Source organism: Papio anubis, chromosome 6 (assembly GCF_008728515.1).
Source record: "Papio anubis isolate 15944 chromosome 6, Panubis1.0, whole genome shotgun sequence".
NCBI lineage: Eukaryota > Metazoa > Chordata > Mammalia > Primates > Cercopithecidae > Papio > Papio anubis.
In genome coordinates, this window is record NC_044981.1 from 47,954,370 (window position 1) to 47,976,185 (window position 21,816).

Sequence of the window (21,816 nt, forward strand, 5' to 3'; positions counted from 1 at the left end):
TCTCCCGAGTAGCTGGGACTATAGCCGCCCGCCACCTCGCCCGGCTAGTTTTTTGTATTTTTTTAGTAGAGACGGGATTTCACCGTGTTAGCCAGGATGGTCTCGATCTCCTGACCTTGTGATCTGCCCGTCTCGGCCTCCCAAAGTGCTGGGATTACAGGCTTGAGCCACCGCACCTGGCCATAATTTATATATATTATATATAATATATCATACATTATATCATATAACATATATAATATATGATACATATAATATACATTGTATCATATATTGTATATTATTATATATTTATATATTATATATATATAGAATACATATAATTATATATATATATATTTTGCAGATGGTGTCTTGCTCTGTTGCCCAGGCTGGGGTGCTATGGCATGCTCTTGGCTCACTGCAATCTCTGCCTCCCGGATTCAAGTGATTCTCCTGCCTCAGCCTCCCAAGTAGCTGGGATTACAGGTGCATGCCACCACGCCTGGCTAATTTTTGTATTTTTAGTAGAGGGGGATATTACCATGGCCAGGTTGATCTCGAACGGCTGACCTCAGGTGATCTGCCCGCCTTGGTCTCCCAAAGTGCTGGGATTACAGGTGTGAGCCACTGCGCCCAGCCTGATGGAATTATACTTTCTATCAGATTAATTCTTGGAAGTGTCTGTGTGGTTAACAAAACCAGGGTGCACTATAACTGCTGTCATTTCAGTTAGATGAAGCTGGAATAGATACTATTCCGAGAGATTTTCAATGAACACCCATCAAAATAAGGCCAAGATAAAAGCCAAAATTATTAGTTAGAAAAGACTCGATTTTATACTCCTAAAATAGAAGGGAACTTAGGTCTGGACTTGGACAGGGATAGAGGAAGGTGGCTCAGGAAGTAAAGGGAAGAGTGGAGAGATCTGATAGTTCATGGGTTTGTTAACTCCTCCCATTTGCTAATCTCCCCCGCCGACCTACTCCACGTTAGCACTCACACTCTTACACAAATAACTTCTATCTTCAAAAACAGAAGAAGAAATTGATTGAGCAGACTTCCAATCTTTCATTTCATGAGCAGGGTGGTCTCCAGAGAAAAGAGTATCAGTTTTACTTTCAGTAGAATTGGTCCTTAATCCAGTCTCTGCTTAGCTGTATGCTTTTTTTATGTCATTTAAAATTTTTTTCTGACAGGTTTTCCTTGAGTGGCTGAATTTGATTTAGGTTCTTGTCTCCTCCTATGTGTACCACTCTGTATGCTACCATAATAGAACTTGTTAGTATAGACACTTTAGTATGTCACTGATCCACCAGCTATACTCTAGGAAAAGCTGCAAACAATTTTTTTTTGTGGTCAAGAGTTTTATTTTATATGACTTTGTATTTATAGAGTAAAACTTAGCCAGTGCTTAATGAATTATTATTGAATAAATGAGTAACCAGATAAATTTTAAAAAGGGTCCCTTTGCTTCTTTGAGGCTGATTGCCTTGGTTTGTTCAAGTCATTCAATTATTTATCCATTCATCCACTAAACAAGCTTCCCTAAAACATGTGCTCTATTGAAGATATGAGGTTTACAAAGAAATAAATGAATTGTGTCTGCTCTTAAAAGAGCAGACTTTAAATGGAACATGGAACATTATCGAGTTGTAAAATACATGGAGTGACATCTTTTAACCTTATTTAAGTGGGGAGATGGGAGCTGCATTGTGTCCCTCTTACCTTGTACACAATTAAACTATAGGACCTCTCCTGAGCTAAGCATTAACCTGGCCTGAAGGATGTGAAACCTTTAGATTCTGGAAATACACCAATGACAAAACTTACAGAGAACTTCCCTCCTCTGTGTTGGAGGAAAGTCTGGAGGCAGTTGTAGAGAGTCATGGGGTAATGTTCTGCTGGTTTGCAGAGATTTGTGAATTCCCAATGGATGGTGATGTAGCTTCTCAATTGAGTGTTCCTGAAATGGCAGTGGTCTTTCTGGTCCCCCATAGGTGGCAGGAGGGCTTGGCAGATACATTGAGCTTCTTTTGGCCCTGATTCTAAGATAACAGGAAGCTTTGGCAGCTGAAAAAATCTAAAGAACAAAGAGGTTTCCTTTAGGTGCCAATCCAGGGGAGTTCTGTTTTGGCATCTGGCAAAACTTTAATCCATTCAGCCAGAGATTACTGTTCCTTTCTTCATTTTTAAGATTTTTGTCACCCAAGGTATCTCAGCAGCTGGAATTTAACCCTCAGTGAATAGACAAAAAGAAAACGGACAATCCACCTAATGGTTCCAGCACTCAAAGTGAAGAGAATCAAGAAAACACACAAAGTAAGTGGCTCCTAACAAAACACAGCTACTAGAGAAGTCCCCCCACACCCCTGTTCAGCAGAGTGTTCTTGTCTTGTGCAAGAAACAGGTTACAGACTATGGAAAAAAGGGTTGGGGAAGCTTGAAGATTGTAGCTTTCACCAAAGGATCTGAAATTGCAGTTAGTAATCATGAGTCAATCTTTCAGATTTAGATAAGAAAAAAAAAATAACAAAAACTTCCTGAAATTGATCATGTTAAGTACAACTTGAGATTTCTATTATCATAAATAGAGTATTAGTTAACATCCTAAATGTTTTTTTGTGTGTGTGTTTGAACAGATAAAGTATAATGTTATGTAAGTTTTGCAGATTTTGAACTTGAACAAAAGTAGCACGCCTCTCCAATAAACAAAATTATAAAAGTAAGGAAATTCAAGCATGGCATATATACATGCATGCGTGCGTGCGCGTGCACACACACACACACACACACAGATTTGCTGGACCTACAAAAACGGACCATGATTTGCAAACAATGAAACAAACAAAAATAAATTGATGAAATGGATGAATAGAACCAATGAAATAAAGATCGGGAAGATCTTGTATAAGAGTCCAAGCAGACTTTCCATATGAATAACAAGAGCGCCAGAAAAAGAAAAAATTAACAGTTGAAGAGGACAAAGTTACTAAATAGTAGAACAAAATGTATCTGAACAGAAGACTCAAGTATTACAATTGAAATGCTTCACCAAATTCCAGGCAAGATAGATAAAAAAGATATTATTCTACTGTGAAAAGAAGACCACTAACACAGAATTGGAAAAATAAGGCTTTTTTACTGACAAGAACTGCCCTGTAGAAAGGCAGGAGAGAATGTTTACAAGCCAGGGAGTGAAGATGATCATGAGCCAGTTCCTTAGCACATAAAAATGGCAGACTGACTTACATGTTCCTGAGTATACCCAAGGCCCTCCAAGATTTGCTTTATGACCAGCAGAGCGGGGAGGAGGTCTCATTACCCTGGTAATGAAATGATTCTTTGTAAGGATCAGAAGGGAGAGAACAGTGGACTTTGTAAGCGAGCACACTCCAAAACACCTATTTGAAAGAAGTTCTGATGTGTGTTTAAAAGAAGTCAACAATGTCAAGTAAGATACATGAATAAAATATACATGATGTATGTTTTTCAAGGAATAAAATATTAAATAATCCACTCTTAGTTATAATTTTTAAGTTCATTCAGAAGCTGGCGTTCTGTTAATTATGGGAGGACTGATTGCCTTGTTGGTACCTAGATATATCTTGAGAAAATTTCAGGACTCCAAGGCTAGAAGAAAAATCTTAAAAGCTTCCAGATAGGAAAAATAAGTTACTTGATTTTTCTTAAAAATGATCTTTTGACTATGTCAGTTATCTTTTCTAAAACTTAACTTTTTACAACATTCTATAATGAGTCATTAACTTGATTTTTTAAAAATAGCAAATACATGATAAATAATATATTTAAATTGGGCGTGGACTAAATATGAAGTGTGTGTGTGTGTGGTGTGCGCACATGTGCTTGTTACTGACATGAATTCCAACTACCAAAGAAAGGAGAGTCAAAGACTAATGTTTTATTTTATAACAATATTTAATTATTGGACATTTTATACAAAATAGACTTTGATCAGATAGCATTTGAGCTCATTGCAAATAGTAAACATGCAAAAGGAATTGAGAATAATATTCAGGCAAGGATACAACATTACTAACTAGAACATTTTTAAAATAAAAAGCACTACCTAAAATCATCATATTACTACTTTACACACATGCATTTCTTTAATTTGTTTTTTACATAGATTTCTGACATCTATTCTTGCTTCACGGGTTTCAGTTTTATAATTTTGGGAATTGAAGACATAGTGTCTACATTAAGAAACTGACATGTCTACTCTGTATTTACTCACTGCCAAAAGCATTTTGGGAATCCTGGAGAAGATCTATTCAATTATTTGTTTTATGAGTCACATCCCCTCAATTAGTCATTGAAGAGCAAGAGACAGCATCAGACATAAGGATATCTTTACACCGGCCATTTGAGATTTAAGATCTATTCACTCTGGTCCATACTCTCTTTGGTTACTGCCTTTTTTTTTTTTTTTTTTTTTTTTTTGGACTTGATTCTTGATAATGGGAAAGGAAGCTGGAGAGCAGGAATGGTGTTTAGACTTCAGGTTCCAGCTGGCTGTGGTCACCATGTCCATGGAAGTGATGGTCAGGTTCTCTCAATATAGGCACCTTTAAGAAAACAAGTTGGGGGCACTTAATAGTTTATTTCACTGTGCTTGTCAGAAGTTAGTATTGAAATAAAAATATTTTTGGTAATTATTATTCAAGCTTGGAAAGAACTGGGAATAAAAATTGTTTGAGTTGAAGAAAAATAAAAGAATAAAATATTTATCTCACCCACCCTGACTACATTCCTGCTTTTGCAAACTAATTCTCCCTGAAATTTTGCTGAGAACACCCAAACATCTATCCTTCTCAAGCTTTGCAGGAAATAATTTGGGGAAAAGTATCAACAGAGTAAAGAGAAACTGGAGGATAGAAAGAGGCTGATGTTTTGTTATTCATTTTGATGTGTACTCACTTTTGATGTGTACTCACTCAAATTCTTCAACCTTATGTATTTCACTTGCTTTTGACTACTTTTACCTATGACATAGTTTATAATTATTTTAAATTTCTTTTTTTTTAACCAAATAAACCTGTGGACCATATATGGTATAAAATCTCACACTATTTCTGATAATTCACATTATTTTTATGAATAGCTTTTTTATGGCTCTCAGAGGAGTGAAACAACATTTGCTAACTAAATTCTTTCTTTTCTTTATCTAACCTCTGCTTTAGAAAATACCATAACTTCTGATTTTATCTGGCTGGGCACATCATCTCAATTTCTCTCTCTCTATAGGTAGTTCATTCAGTTCCTTTTTATTTATTGATTTTTCTTTTACATTTGACATCCCATGGAAAGAAAATTTTAAAATTTATTATTTATTATTTATTATTTTTGTAGAGAGTTGCCCAGGCTGGTCCTGAACTCCTGGCATCAAACAATCCTCCAGCTTCGGCCACCCAAAGTGCTGAGATTACATGTGTGAGCTACCATGCCAGGCTAATTCAATTTCATCACACATATGCCACACAGATATCTAGGCTTGAAGTGAGTAAAGCTTTCACTAATGAAGCCATCATTCACATTCTTGTTTAGAATACTGTACAGTACCTCCCAATAAACAGAATCATCATAGCAGTCCTGGTCAGATGGCTGTCCCCAAAACGGCAACTTTAGAATTAAACCTGTGACGGTAGAGGGAAAATGAGTCATGTCGTGATGCTGAAGAGGAAAATCTACTTGCATAGTAGTTAATATCCTGTTATAAAATCATCCCCTTTAGCTGGCATAATTACTTTACTGCCAGAAGATTAGAACATTTTTGAATTTAGCAATTGACTTGCTCATTAATTATCTATTGTAAATAATCTGAGAGCATAAGATACAGGGAAGTGTTCACTTTTTATGCTGACCTGTAATCAGACCTCCAACAACTGCTGTTCCGATAGAGGAACACAGCGCAGCTGCCTGCATGGCCACAGACCTAAGGAAGCAAACAAAAAAGAATCAGTGTCTTTCCTGGACCTCAACCAAAGAAAGTCTCACCCACTGAAGGTGTGGATGACTGCCATCTTCAGGCCAGAGTGTAACATTACACACCAGCAAATTAAGCATTTGTTACAATTTTTCTTTCATATTCTTCTTTTCTTTGAAACTCTTGAGCAGTGTTAGAAAATTCTGAGATACACCTAAAAGAAGAGAATCATCTTTTAATGTAAACTTTGGAAATAAGACTTTCCTTAGAAAGGGTTTAGCACTCTCAAAAAATTGATCCCTGATCTGATTTATTTAATAAATATTGAGTATCCACTCTCTGTCAGTTTCTTTCCTAGGCATTGAGGATAGAGTAATAAATAAAACCACATGAGCTACTATCTATCCTCGCTCCATTTTAATGAAATAGTTATGACAAAATTAGAAAAATCTATCAATAAGTTCAGAAAAGCTAATTTCCACATATATTGTAGAGATACCTCATTGAAGATATTTAAGTATATCTCTATATGTCATATTAGAAGTCATTGCTTTAAACTGAAATTAGTAAAGGATTGTTTGTAATTTTGATAATGAAAGAATGTGATAAAAGGCCATTGAAGTGCATAAAGGTGTTGTATGAATGACAAATGACCTAGGAATGTGGGAATCTTCTTAGCAAAGTGGCTTACTCATAGCAGGCAGTTAATAAAGAGCTGTTTAAAGATTGAATGAGTGACTCCAATGAATAAAACAATAGGAAAATGAGGGTTTTGTTAGTCTTCCAGTCTCATCATCCAAGGGAGAGGATGCACTAAACTCAGATTCCTTTTTTTTTTTTCCTCCTTATTTGAAAGGTTTAAATATTTTAATATATATAAAAAACTGCACAAGTAACATGTAATTGTGAAAACATTAGAAACTGCAGATAACAAAAAGAAGCAGAAAAGTTTAATATTCCTCAGATTGTATCAGAATAAAAACGTAAAATAAAAACACGTATTTTTATAAAAATGCAATCATGCTATATTACTTATTTTCCCATTAAATATGTTTTAGGGGTCTGTTTATGTGAGTCAATGTAGATCTGGACCACAGTTTGAATTGCTACAGGGTATTACACTGGGCAAAGTACTGGTTGCTTCCAGTGTTTCATATTTTTTAAAATGCTGTGAGAACATCTCTTCTGAACAAGCTTATGAACTTGTCTGATTATTTTCCTAATATAAAACCTATCTAGAAATGAGAATATTGTAAAAGGCTACATATACCTCTTTTTTTGAGACGGAGTCTCGCTCTGTTGCCAGACTGGAGTGAAGTGAGGTGATCTCAGCTCACTGCAATCTCCTCCCTCCACATTCAAGCAATTCTCCTGACTCAGCCTCCCAAGTAGCTGGGATTATAGGCGCCCACCACCATGCCTGGGTCCTTTTTGTATTTTTAGTAGAGACGGGGTTGCTCCATATTGGCCAGACTGGTCTCAAACTCCTGACCTCAGATGATCCACCTGCCTCGGCCTCCCAGAGTGCTAGGATTACAGGTTTGAGCCACTGCGCCCGGCCTATATACTTCTTAAGAACTTTTCCAAATAGAAAATTGTACAATTTTGATTCCAATTTTTTACTTTAGCCACTATTCAGTATTATTATTATTCATTCATGCTTTATCACTTTGATAAGTGAAAAACTGGTAGCTTGTTTTAATTTGCATTTCTTTGATTCCAAATGAAGTTGAGTATTTTATATATACTTATTTATTTGATTTTCTTCTTTTGTAAATTTCCTATTATTTTTACAGGAATTTGCCAAGATCTTTTACAAGGTCTTAAAAGATATTTTTGATAACAAGTGTTCTGTGATCAAATAAACTTGGAAAACAATGACTTATACAAAATTAACAGCATTACTAAAGTTATGCTGCCATAATTTGCAAAAATGTCCCTTAAGAATATTAACTTTCCCTTGTTCTATGCTTATCAAAAATCTGATTTGCATTTTAATATTCTGAAGAGACACATGTAAGTAGTCCTGGCCCTCAGGCGGTATTTTATTTGGTGTGAGATATGTAAATTTTACCCAAGTGAATGGACCTTCAAGGCTTGCCCCCCTTCCCCTCTGATATTCCTCTACCTCCTGATCCCACCAACGAATAAATTGAGAAGATGTTTCTAAATCTGCATTTTCAAGGACTAGACCCACAACTCTGAGACTTACCCAATGTCTGACCACCCAGCGAGGCCTGCCCTTTGAGAGCCAAATAGACTAGTTTTATTGCATCTGTGAAACTGGTCTAGGCATGATACTCAAGAATTCTTAACCATAGGCACCTCCTAGTGTGTTTGCACAGTATATGCACACTGCAACACTGAGCAGTTGAGCTCATTCACACATGCTTTTATCATGCTTAATTTGCATTAAAATATTTTCGTGTTTGATTTCTGCAGTCTCTGGAACTGAAAAAGATATGCATATTCTGGAGTTGTCTTCTAAATTTGCAAAAAGGGTTAAAAAACATATAGAAGAAATGTGTCAACTGTACACATGAAGAAGGAAGCAAACTATGTAGTAGGAGATATGATTAAATGAGTTTTTCAAGTATGTACTATTATTGATCTCAACGGGGTTAAATTTTAATCTGCTAAAATTGAAGATAAGATTTTGCTTTTTAAATTAGTGGTCATTCAGACATTTCTAGACATACATTTCCCTCTTCTTCATGCTTTCAATTGGATTTAAAAATTGAGTGTTCTACTATGCAGCCATAAAAAAAATGAGTTCATGTCCTTTGCAGGGACACGGATGAGGCTGGAAACCATCATTCTCAGCAAATTAACACAGGAACAGAAAACCAAACACCACATGTTCTCACTTATAAGTGGGAGTTGAACAATGAGAACACAAGGACATAGGGAGGGGAACATCACACAACCGGACCTGTTGGGAGGTGGGGTACAAGGGGAGGGAGAGCATTAGGACAAATACCTAATGCACACAGGGCTTAAAACCTAGATGACTGGTTGATGGGTGCAGCAAACCACTATGGCACATGTATACCTATGTAATAAACCTGCAAGTTCTGCACATGTATCCCAGACCTTAAAGTATGCACAATTTTAAAAAATTGAGCATTCTGATTCCTCTTTATTTACTCTGAGGGATCTGGACTCTACCATCTTCCTAGCTTTTTCACATGGATGACATTCATACCAAGTCATTCCAATATTGTGGCATCCCTTCCATTCTCCGGCGTTTGCTTGATAGTTGTTCTTCCTCTGGTCATTTAAGTAAACATGTATACCCAACTCAGGGAAGAATCTACATCTGATAGAGCTAGAAGGGATTTTGGAGAATAAATATTCCAATTCTTATTTTACAGAGGAGAAGACTGAAAACCAGAAATGCTGAGTGATACCTCAGAGGTGACGTAACTAGTTAGTAGCAGAGTTGGGGCCATATACCAGTGTTGTTGATTCTGTAGAACTAACTGCTTTCTGTCTTATTCCAACTCATTCTTCTTTGTATGGATTGGATGGAACTGACTGTTCAGTTCATCATATGTGTCTCCTCCTCCATTTTGGAGGGATCAAGCAAAAGACTAAGCCTTCTATAATCTAACTGTGATTATCAAATTTCCCTATCTGCTAGGAGACAGTTGTTTCTGGTAAAGACATTTAAAATAAAATTATTAATTTTTTTAAATTGACAATTTCAGTTAAGATGCCTCTTTCAATGTAAATTTATTCTAATGATCTTCTCTCTCAGGTGCGTCTCTTTGGCTCCAGTAAAGACAATACAGACCATGGTCAGAACTGCTAAAATGAAAACTCTCCCATCACTAATTTCTCAAAGTGAGAGAAAACATCACGGGACCACAGGGGATGGAAAACCCAATCTTTTACTCACGTGTTGGAGGCCCCCAATGCTACTGCCGCAATGCCTGCAAGGCCTCCCACTACACCAGGTAAGCCGTGGAGGTTATGGACCCCACATGTATCATGGATCCCCAGTTTAGTAGTAAAAAGTGGCTAAAATTGTAAAAGGAGGAAAGTTGATTATTTTGTTAAATGTATAGAACTGAAACAGAGCTATAGCTGAGCTCTATTCTTCCATGCAGAATTATTTTATAAGTATTTTTATGTATATTTAAGGTATACAACATGATGTTATGAGGTACACATAGAGAGTAAAAAAAGGTCACTATAGTGAAGAATATTAACGTCTCCATCATCTTATATAGTTTCTTTTTTTGTGTGGTCAAAGCAGCTAAAAATCTCATTTAGAATAAATCTTGTATACAGATATATAATACAACTTTACTACTATAATCCTCATGCTGTGCATTGAGAAGTGTTCATTCTGTATTTCTGCTACTTTGCATTCTCTGACCTACATCTCCCCATTTTCTTCTCCACCCAGAAGAAATTTTGTGTATAGTACAGATCTCCATCCACATCTGAAGTCCACTTAAGTTAAAGGATTTGAGTAGATATTTGTGGCAAAACTGCCCATTTCAGTCTTTAGTGGATGGGTTTGAAGGGAGTCATTTCACATCCTACTCCTTCTCACCTACTGATGACATCCTATATCTCTCTCTCTTTCTTTTTTCTTTGAGATGGAGTCTCACTCCGTCGCCCAGGATGGAGGCTAATGGTGCCATCTCAGCTCACTGCAACCTCTGCCTCCCGAGTTCAAGCGATTCTCCTGCCTCAGCCTCACCAGTAGCTGGGATTACAGGCACCTGCCACAATGCCTGGCTAATTTTTGTAGGTTTTTTTTTTTTTTTTTTTTTTTTTTTTTTAGTAGAAACGAGGGTTTCACCATGTTGGCCAGGCTGATCTTGAACTCCTGACCTCAGGTGACCCGCCCGCCTCAGCCTCCCAAAGTGCTGGGATTACAGGTGTGAGCCACCATGCTTGGCCGACATCCTAAATCTCTTAAAAGAGCAGACTCCTTAATTGCATAAGACAAATAACAACAACAACTTCAATGGAACAACCCCAAAGGAAAGTAATGTCCATGTACTTAACATTTAATTCAAACTAAATTATAAATAATTGATATCAGATTCTTTCCTGTTACACAGAAGTTAGGGCAGTGTAGAACCACTGAACTACTGAAATGGGAGTAGTATTTCCTAAAAGAAGGCAAGTGGCCTCCAAATAAAAATGTTTATAAAACAAAACTTTATAGCTTTTTTCTGCTGGTGGGACATGTGAGAAAAATGGTGCATATTCAGAGTTTGACTGAGAACATCTGCCGTACTTACAGTCAGGAACTTGTATCCAATCACAGAGACCGCTCCTGCAATGCTCCCAAGGGTCATAGAACCGAATGGGTGAATTGCCATATCCGCACAAGTGCCCACGGCAACTCCTCCAGCAAGGGTGGCATTCTGAATGTGAACCTGTGTGAGCAGCAGAAACATAAATGAGGCAAGCTGGATGATGGAGAATTCAGAAGGATCAGAGGATTCTAGAGTTCAAGAGACCCATATCACATTCTTCAGCTGAAAGGGCTATTGGTTCTTTTTTAAAAAGAGGGTTGTTTGGATTTATAGAAGGCCTTTTTTTCGAGAAGGTGACATTTGGTATCTTTCTTGCCAGTCCCTTGGTAGTGAATGAGTAATCAGTTTAACCCATTAAGGCCAGTGGTGGAAGGCATTTGAGAAAATCAAAAGATGTTGTAGTGGGAGGGTAGGAGTGTTTAGAGTAAATATTCTCGCAATGTTTTGTCTATTTGTGCAGTTTTTGGAACACATTTGTGGTTATCATGAACCAAAAGATGATTATGGCCACCGTGTGTTTTGTAGTCTATGATATTCCAATATTCAAAGAGGAAATGTAGAGACGTTGAAATGTACACATTACATATTAAAGACAATAGTTTTTGCAAATGTCACTGGATTGAGGACATTTGAGGATGAAGGAAAAAGGAATTTTTTTTTTTTTTTTTTTTGAGATGGAGTCTTGCTCTGTCTCCTAGGCTGGAGAGAAGTGGCGTGATTTTGGCTTACTGCGACCTCCACCTCCCGGGTTCAAGTGATTCTGCTGCCTCAGCCTCCCTAGTAGCTGGGATTACAGGTGCACACCACCATGTCCAGCTAATTTTTGTATTTTTAGTAGAGATGGGGTTTCACCATATTGGCCAGGCTATTCTGGAATTCCTGACCTGAGGTGATCCACCTGCCTTGGCCTCCCAAAGCACTGGGATTACAGGCATGAGCCACCGTGCCCGGCCAGGAATCAATTTTTGTTTAGCAGAATTTCTCAGAAAAATTACAGTCTGGCTGTTCTGAGAAGCAGAGGTCATCGTACTTTTAAAAGAGAAACACTGAACTGTGCAATTTTTAATTTTCTTGTTTTTAATGACCTCTCATGAGACAATTTGTGGAGAATTAAGATACACGTCCTCAGCTATGCTTAAAAAATAAATTACAATAGCCTTTTCCTCCCCACTCCACCCCACCTGCCCCACCCAGCTAGAAAGGTAGACTGGCTGATCTGACGGGTTACTCCTTTACTGGTGTTTCTCTAGCTCATAGGCAAGAAACTCAAGAGACTAATCTGGGGAAATTTTAAAAAATTTTATTTTGAACTAATCGCAGACACATAAAAGTTGTAAAAATACTACAGAATGTTTCCATATATCCCTCGTCCATTTTCTCAAATAAGATGTTAATCTTACATAACCATGGAAAGGAAATTAGCATTGATAAACTACTAGTAAAGACCTTATTTGAATTTCACCATTATTCCCACTGAAATTTTTTCCAGTATCTTATTGAAGATCCCATATCGCATTTGGTTGTTATTTCTTTGAGAGGAATGTTTGCGGTTGGGAAAATAGAATCAGTGTGCATCATCCCACTCTCTTTTTCTGCTGTTTGATAAATCTTGTTTCTAAGAAATCTTTTCTCAGAACTTGGGAGCAGTTAACTCTATTATTAAAGAAATATACCTCAAATCAAAGATTTTTACAAGACTACCTTCATTCTCTATTAGACTGTAAATTCCTTGAGAACATTTTTTAATTTTCCAGGGTAATTTTTATTATTATTATTGTTTTGTGTGTGTGTGTGAGACGGAGTTTTACTCTTGTTGCCTAGTCTGGAGTGCAATGGCACACTGCAACCTCCGCCTCCCAGGTTCAAGCGATTCTCCTGCCTCAGCCTCCTAAGTGGCTGGGATTACAGGTGCCCGCCACCACGTCTGGTTAACTTTTTTTTTTTTTTTTTTGTATTTTTATTAGAGACAGGGTTTCACCATGTTGGCCAGTCTGGTCTCGAACTCCTGACCTCAGGTAATCCTCCTGCTTAGGCCTCCCAAAGTGCTGGGATTACAGGCATGAGCCACCACACCCAGCCCAGGGTACAGATTTGATGAATAAGTGAATTAATGAATAAATGTTGCTATTTTTAAACATTCTACAAGGTGTGCTTCTGATTTGTCTTGGGAGTTCAGCAGTGATGTGGAAATTACCTACTACTTATCTGAGCAACTGTCAGTGTCGTGAAGTGAAATTTCCATGAGGGCTAAGGCGGCACTTACCATGTTGAGCTTGCCTCGGCGCTCCACTAGGCTGGAGAAGGCAAAGGCTGTGACCACACAGGCAGCGAGAGAGAAGTATGTGTTTACAATGGCCCTGGACTGTTTGTCTCCAGGTTCAGCAATGGCCGAGTTAAAGCTGGGCCAAAACATCCATAGAAAGACAGTCCCTGTAGTGAACCCAAAGAGGGGATATTAGTTCTGAATATGGAAGACAGTCCAAAAGATGCAGCTTGCTTTATTTATTTATTTATTTTTGAGACAGAATGTCCCTCTGTCGCCCAGGCTGTAGTGCAGTGGCTCGATCTCTGCTCACTGCAACTTCCACCTCCTGGGTTCAAGCAATTCTCCTGCCTCAGCCTCCTGAGTATCTGGGATTACAGGTGCAGGCTACCATGCCCACCTAATTTTTTTTTTTTTTGTATTTTTAGTGGAGATGGGGTTTCAGCATGTTGGTCAGGCTGGTCTCGAACTCCTGACCTCGTGATCCACCCGCCTTGGCCTCCCAACGTGTTGGGATTACAGGTGTGAGCCACTGCGCCCAGCCTGGAGGATGTAGTTTCCTTTGGCCACTGACAATGTCTCTCTTTAGGCTTTATTATCTACTGTTAAGAGAAAAGACAAGAATTGAGCCAGCATAAAGTAGTATGCAAAAGATGCTCCTTTTTTCAAAGTTTAATTAAATTTACTATTATTACTTTTTAGAGATGGAGTCTTACTGTGTTTCCTAGGCTGGACTCAAACTCCGGGGCTCAAGCAATCCCACCTCAGTCTCCTGAGTAGCTGAGGCTACCGTCGTTCACTACCATGCTTGGCTTGGATGTTTTTTTTTGAGCATCTCACACCTGTGTTGACGTTAATCTTCCCTGGCCCCTTTTCAAATAGATAAGATTCAAGCAAGTTTATCCACACTCACCAATCATTGCAAACAAGTCTGAGTAGTAAGTGGACTCTTCATTTTTATGCCCCCTTCTCAGTGCAGATCGATACAAGATGCCTGCTACAGCCAAGCCAAAGTAGGCCCCAAATGCATGGATCGTCATTGATGCTCCAATGTCAGAGGCCTGAAGGGACAAAATAACATTCATATAAATAGAGGTGAACCTGAGACTCATTTATGGGAGGAAAGTCAGTGAAAGAATTGCATTGTTGGTTAAACAACTTAAAAAAATTAAAGAGGGACAGAAAGATTGTGTCAGAGAAAGAGGGGTAAAACAGGGAGTAAAATAGAAATAGCACAGAATTTGGGGCCACACACAACTGACTTTCAATCCTAGGTCAGTTACTTCCTTGCGATGTGACTTTAGACAAATTATTAAATATCTCTGATCTAAGGGTTCTGTAAAATGGGGAAATGTTACCCACACTCAACAGAGTTTGTGGTGAGACTTAGATAAGATCATATTTCTAAAGCACTAGTTCCCTAGTGGACACAAAAGACATGCAAGGTTACTTCTCTAGGTGATGGAGATTTTGAGTGAAATATGTATTGCACAGCCTGGCATGGTGGTGCCTGCCTTGTAGTCCCAGCTACTGGGGAGGCTGAGGCAGGAGAATGACTTGAGCCTAGGAGTTTGAGGTTACAGTGAGCTATGATTGTCACATTGCACTCCAACCTAGGTGACAAAGCAAGAACTAATCTCAAAATAAATAAATAAATAGATATAGCTTGTGATAAAAAACGAAGATGATATGTTCACTTGAAATTGCAGTTAAAGCTCACTTAATTGTAATTCAAGACTTGAAACTTCAAAAAACCAGAATTTTTACCCATATTTGTTTTTTTATTTGGCTCTATGATGACCTGAAAACCAGTTGAGGTCCCAGATTCATTTGAAGAGATTTAGATTCCTCTTTAGGATATGGTGTGGATTTGACCCAGTTTTCTACATTTCCATCCCCTAGAGGGAATACTCAGAGGGTCAAATTCTACACATTCATCTGTACTTATAGACAGTAAGATGACACACATCTATTTATGAAAGATTTCCAAATTTAAGTAAAAATGGTCTCCTAGTTGTTGTTCCTTTGTTTGCTAGACATAGACAGACCCAGTCCCCTTGAAGATCCACACTTGGTTGGAATGAGTCAAATATCTTCCCAGCATATATGAGCTATCTAGCAATCTTTACCCTCCCAGCAACACTTAGTCCCCTCCCAGCTGGGAAACCTTGCTTTGCTTCACCAGGTGGCTTCAGGAAGATGGGAGGTGGTGATTAATCATGCTTGGACTTTCCAAATACCATGTGAGCCTGTGCCTCTCTTGAAATGCTCACATATTTGTAAGCAAAATAACCTTCTATTTTTCCCTTTGGAATCATCGAATAAGTCTTCATTCAGCTAGCACACAGAGTTGACAGTCTTTATTAATCGGACCCACTTACCTTGGTGGTTTCATCTGGTATCAGTCAAGTCCTTTCACCTTACTCTAAAAAAGTTTTCTTTTAGTTCTTCATCACCAATTCAAGACTGTGGTTGTTGTTACTTTGGCTTGAAGAACGTTTCTCTCCACTAGTTACTTGAAAACTTCTAGGTATCTTTTAGGTCCAGTGTAACTGTCACTTCCTCAGGGAACCCCTCCTTGATTCTACAATCTAAACTAATCTTCCAGTTACACTTTCTCATAGTCCCACCGTACATATTTTTCATAGCATGTATTGCAATTTATAATAACATTTGTGTGTTTGTGTCTTTGGGTGGGTAGATGTATGTGCAATTCTTTATTTGTTTTCTGTCTCTCCCACTAGAGTGTAAGCTCTATAAAAGCAGGAACTTTCATGTTTTGTTTGTCATTGAGTCCCCAACATCTAGAAAGTTGTCAAAAATATTTGCAGTTGAATTGATGTTAATAGAAATATAAACAAAATCACAAAGTACTAGAGAGTGCCCCGAAGTGTTCTTTATTTATTTATTATTCCTGGGAGGAATCAATGAAATATTTGTGGAGAAAAAGGTTTCATTGAGGCCTTAACAAAAACCACTATAAGGCTTTATATAGGGCTATTCACCTAGTAGTAAAAATATAAAAAGGAATTGATCATTGATAGGCAAAAGAAGAGTTGAGGAATTAGAACAATCTGGAGGTGAATTCGGACTCTGGCAAGTCATTCAGTATCTGTGATGATCAGTTTTTATGGTGTATATATGAGATAATAAAAATAATACCTACCATGCAGTGTTGTTGTGAAGATGAAATGAGATAATGTTTACAAAACTCCTACTTAACAGTAGGCACTCAGTAAATGATGGTTATTGTTAGTATTTGCTATGGTATCACTCTCACCAAGATTTGCTCCCATATACCATAGACACCCATTGTTTTTTGTAGCCAGAACTGATGTCCAAAGCTAGGTAAGTATAAATTTTCTAACTCTTACCTTAAATATTTCACCAACCAGATATTCATTGCCAGCAAATACAGCAATTTCTATAATTGTCATGATCAGCATTTGGGTGGGGCTCGTTTTTCCCAGGACAGCTCCAAAAGATATCAGAACTGTGGCTGTACTGAAGTCTGCATTTATCATGCTGAGGGGAAACAAGAATAAATTGAAGAGTAATGCACACCTAACATAAAACTGACCAAAGTGCAATCCCATCTCCCACCAGGCCCATCCGGTGCTTCCCAGACTTACTCATCATCTCCCACTTCCTTACTCCTCCTCCAACTAAAGAGTTTCTTTAGTTGGTCTAATGTATATATTTTAACTTACCTTTTATCTCATTTAGGGTTTTACTTTATATTTGTTGATTTAATCAGTGAATTATTTCTGGAGTATGTGTTTACTATTGCACAACAAGAATACATGTTTACGCTTTAGAAACAATCTGAAAAATAATGAATGGGAAACTTTTGCTCCCTGTAGCTGAGGTGGAAGGAATAATACTTTTATGGAAGAGGGTTTCTCATACCCTCAAAGTCAAACCAGAGATATTACAGACATGAATGTATTATCCAGCTCAGTAGAGCAAGGCATTGATTCAGATTTTTGAATTTCAACAATTTTCTGTTACATAAGGAAGACAATTTGCCAGCCAGCACAGTAAATGATAGTGGACCACCAGAGAAATGATTGATCTGAAAATGCAATGGCTGAAAAATAAAGAATTGTTTAGTCTGTTTGGACTGCTATAACAAAATACCATAAACTGGGTTGTTTATAAAAAACATAAATTTATTTCTTACGGTTCTGGAGGTTGAGAAGCCCAAGATCAAGATGCTGACAGACTTGGTGTCTGATGAGGGCTCCCTTTCTGATTGGTAAGTGGTGCCTTCCAGCTATGTTCTCACATAGTGGAAGGGGTGAGGAATCTCCTGTGGACCTCTTTCACAAGGATGCTGACCCCATTCATAAGCACTCTGCCTTCATGACCTGGTCACCTCCCAAATCCCCCACCTCTTAATATCATCATGTTGCAGGTTAAGAGTGTAATATATGAATTCTGGAGGACACAAACATTCAGCCCATAGTAAAGATGCTCACTTTTTGATTCCAATGGTAATTTTCTGTCCCTGGCTATGCAGGATTCCCTGTACAACAGTGCCCCACTGGAGGCCCAAAGCAGCAATGAGTAGGTTGACACCCACACTGCTGAAGCCATATTTCTTCAGGAAGGTCATGAGGAAGCCAAACCCAACAAATATCATAACATGTACATCTTGGAACACTGGAAAAGAGTAAAGGAAAAAAAAATCTGCATTAGGAGAGCACGAAGAAAGTATTGCATCATAGTATATCCCACGTATTAAGTGCTACCACCTTTGTATAACACACTGGGAAAAGAGAGCATTAGCTGGGAAGCAAAAGTTTGGTTCCAACGCCAGCTTGACTACTTACCAACCAAGAGACTTTGGCAAGTTATTCAGCGTTGGAGCTTTTTATTGGGAAGACTATGCACTATTACAACAGTGTGCCTGTCATCCTGTTCCTGAGGAATTTTACATTGTTTTACACGTGAAGATAGCCTTACAAAGCACAGAGCAAGCATCACCCTTTCTTGCACTTTACCAAAACTCCCAGGAAACAGAATATTTTATCTTTTCATTTACATAGCTTTGTGTATATACTTCAGCTTTATCATTTGTCATGCTATATTAGCATTTATTTAGCATTTGTCAAACGATAATAGTCAATAAGGTGTCCATCTCCTGCACTAGATTGTGAATTTGTTGATTGAAGGGGTTTGGACACATTCATACTTGGCTCTCTTTAACTTGGCCTAGTAGCTTGCATATCAGAGAGGAAGCAGTATGTTTCTTTGATGGATGAGTCTCCATTCATCAAATGTGTATAATAGCACCAGCCACAAAAATCTTACCAGATCATTATTTGAGTCAAATGGGATAATCTCTGTTAGCACTTTATGAACCATGAAGCATTAATAAACATAAAGGGTGTATCCTCTTCAGTAACAAATATTCAACTTGGTGTCTGGGGATATGGGCTCAGGCACCTGAATTCAATCACATGATTGTGTGACCCTGGGCAAGTCACTTACTCTCTATGGGCTTCAGTGTTTTCATCTGCAACATTGTAAAGGCCCTATTTCACAGAATAATCCAAGTGGGATCACCTGTGTAGGAGGATTTGCATACAATAAAGTATTATACCAATAAAACATACGATCAAATGCAAGATAGTGAAAACATGAACTCTTCAAGAAACTGACAACTAAGTTGGTAAGACATATATATGGATAAGCCATATATGAAATTGACATTTTTGACTGGAAATAGTCCTTTGATCTGAAGGGAGGATCTGGACAGTACATAACAGCATCCACTGCAGTGGACAAACCTGAGTGGGGTACCATAGTCTCTCTCTCTCTCCTTTTGTGGTGGGGCGGGGAGTGGGGAGGAGATGGAGTCTCGCTCTGTTGCCCAGGATGGAGTGCAGTGGCATGAACCCGGCTCACTGCAACCTCCGCCTCCCAGGTTCAAGAAATTCTCCTGCCTCAGCGTCCCAAGTAGCTGGAATTACAGGTGCATGCCACCATGTCTGGCTGAGTTTTGTATTTTAGTAGAGACAAGGTTTCACCATGTTGGCCAGGCTGGTCTTGAACTCCTGACCTCAGGTGATCTGCTCTCCTCGGCCTCCCAAAGTGCTGGGATTACAGGCATGACCCACCATGCCTGGCCCCATAGTCTCTTTTCAATTAAACATCACCACTGTGGCCAGAGGTTTAAGTGGAAATAGGTATGAGGAAGGATATGCCTTGAAAATATGTCCCAGAAGAAACCGACATTAAAGGTCAATTAATTTGCCCAAAGGGTGAACTCAGGATTTGAACTCCAACCTGACTTTCCTGATTTCTCTGTTCATTGAGCACTGCAGGGGTATAAAATGACCAAAGCAGAGCTCTGGCTTCCGAGGCACACAGAGACGTTACTACTTCTTGGCTCCTCTCTACTTCTGTTCTGCCATCAGGCTCAGGGTAGTGTGTTGAGGGTAAGAGACTATGGTACACTACTCAGGCTTGTCTACTGCAGTGGATGCTGAGATGCGCTACCCAGATGCTCCCTTCAGATCAAAAGACGTATTCCTCCCATTTTCCCTGACTGTCAGGAGTGCTGCCAGATGAAGCCCTAAGGTCTCAATTCTCTCTGGAAAATGCTGCTGTTTTGCTCAAGGTCATAGCTCTTCTCTAGGGTAGTCTGGACACAATAACCGATTCACATGAGCAACCCCTTGTTTCAGAAAATGACCACCTAAACCTGGACAATCCTAGCTTCAGAGCCTCCTGCAGGGTCAGCTGAGGACTTCTACTTCTCTCCTCAAATCCTTTTCCCTCAAGTGTTGATCCTTAAGGTGTTGATTCCCACCCCATACCTACCCAGGGTACCCTGGAACTGAGATTTTACCTGACTCGCTGACGGGCACTTGTCATGTCAGTTAATATCAACCTGTTTCCCTTTCTGCTTTTTGAAGTATAGATAACCACATCATTCATTTTTCTTTACACATTGATTTGCCACCATTTAATTTTTTTTTTTTTTGAGACAGAGTGTAGCTCTGTCGCGCAGGCTGGAGTGCAGTGGCCGGATCTCAGCTCACTGCAAGCTCTGCCTCCCAGGTTTATGCCATTCTCCTGCCTCAGCCTCCTGAGTAGCTGGGACTATAGGTGCCCGCCACCTCGCCCGGCTAGTTTTTTGTATTTTTTTAGTAGAGACGGGATTTCACCGTGTTAGCCAGGATGGTCTCGATCTCCTGACCTCGTGATCCGCCCGTCTCAGCCTCCCAAAGTGCTGGGATTACAGGCTTGAGCCATTTAATTTTTATATGTAAAAATTTGATCTAGATCATAGAATAAGTTGGAGGGGAACTTAGAGTATATGCATGATTCTTACTATGGTTTTACTAAACCTTTATGGTACTCAGTTTTTTTTTTAAGGAATACTTGGATTACATGATGTCTAAAGTGTCTTAGCTCTACAATTTATTTTATTTTGCATTTAGGTCAGGACTCTAAGACACACAGAAGTTAGGTGACTTGTTTATAGTCACAAAGTATAATAAAAATAAGGACTCAGTTTTTTTTCATTTTGTTCATTTTTTTTAATTACACAAAGTTTTTCTAACTTTTTTTTTTTTTTCCTTAGAGCACTCTGGTTCTCCCTGTAATCTATTGATTTTAAACTGCGCAGTTACCAACTGATATGGTTTGGCTCTGTGTCTTCACCCAAATCTCATCTTGTAGCTCCCATAATCCCATGTGTTGTGGGATGGACCCGGTGGGAGATGACTGAATAATGGAGGCAGGTCCTTCCCGTGTTGTTCTTGTGATAGTGAGTGGGCTGGAGTGCAGTGGTGCAATCTTGGCTCACTGCAACCTCCACCTCCCAGGCTCAAGTGATTCTCCTGTCTCAGCCTCCCAAATAGCTGGGGTTACAGGCATGGGCCACCATGGATGACTAATTTTGATATTTTTAGTGGGGACAGGGTTTCACCACGTTGGTCAGGCTGGTCTCAAACTCCTGACCTTGTGATCCACCCTCCTTGGCCTCCCAAAGTGCTGGATTATAGGTGTGAGCCACCACGCCCGGCAGTCTGATGGTTTTAAAAACAGGAGTTTCTCTGCACAAGCTCTCTCTTTGCCTGCTGCCACCCATGTAAGACGTGACTTGCTCCTCCTTGCCTTCCACCATGATTGTGAGGCCTCCTCAGACATGTGGAACTGTAAGTCAAATAAACCTCTTTCTTTCATAAATTACCAGTCTTGGGTATGTGTTTATCAGCAGTGTGAAAATGAACTAATACACCAACTAATTTAAGAAATTGTTTTATCTAATTTCATAATTTCCCTTAGTGGAACAATTGTTCTGCAGCATTCACCCCTCTTCCCCTTTG

General features: G+C 38.9%; 1 protein-coding gene across 1 annotated transcript in view; it reads right to left on the bottom strand.

Moving 5' to 3' along the window:
- Positions 1 to 3,909: 3,909 nt before the first annotated feature.
- Positions 3,910 to 21,816, bottom strand: part of RHAG (Rh associated glycoprotein) — a 30,092-nt gene continuing 12,185 nt past the window's right edge. The window contains exons 2-10 of the mRNA XM_003897714.5: positions 17,953 to 18,136; positions 16,846 to 16,996; positions 14,385 to 14,532; positions 13,472 to 13,638; positions 11,191 to 11,328; positions 9,828 to 9,949; positions 5,865 to 5,935; positions 5,563 to 5,636; positions 3,910 to 4,568 (exon numbers count right to left, since the gene is read on the bottom strand). Coding sequence (XP_003897763.3) covers positions 4,494 to 4,568; positions 5,563 to 5,636; positions 5,865 to 5,935; positions 9,828 to 9,949; positions 11,191 to 11,328; positions 13,472 to 13,638; positions 14,385 to 14,532; positions 16,846 to 16,996; positions 17,953 to 18,136 — 1,130 coding nt within the window. The 3' untranslated portion in view covers positions 3,910 to 4,493. The remainder of the gene's footprint in view (positions 4,569 to 5,562; positions 5,637 to 5,864; positions 5,936 to 9,827; positions 9,950 to 11,190; positions 11,329 to 13,471; positions 13,639 to 14,384; positions 14,533 to 16,845; positions 16,997 to 17,952; positions 18,137 to 21,816) is intronic.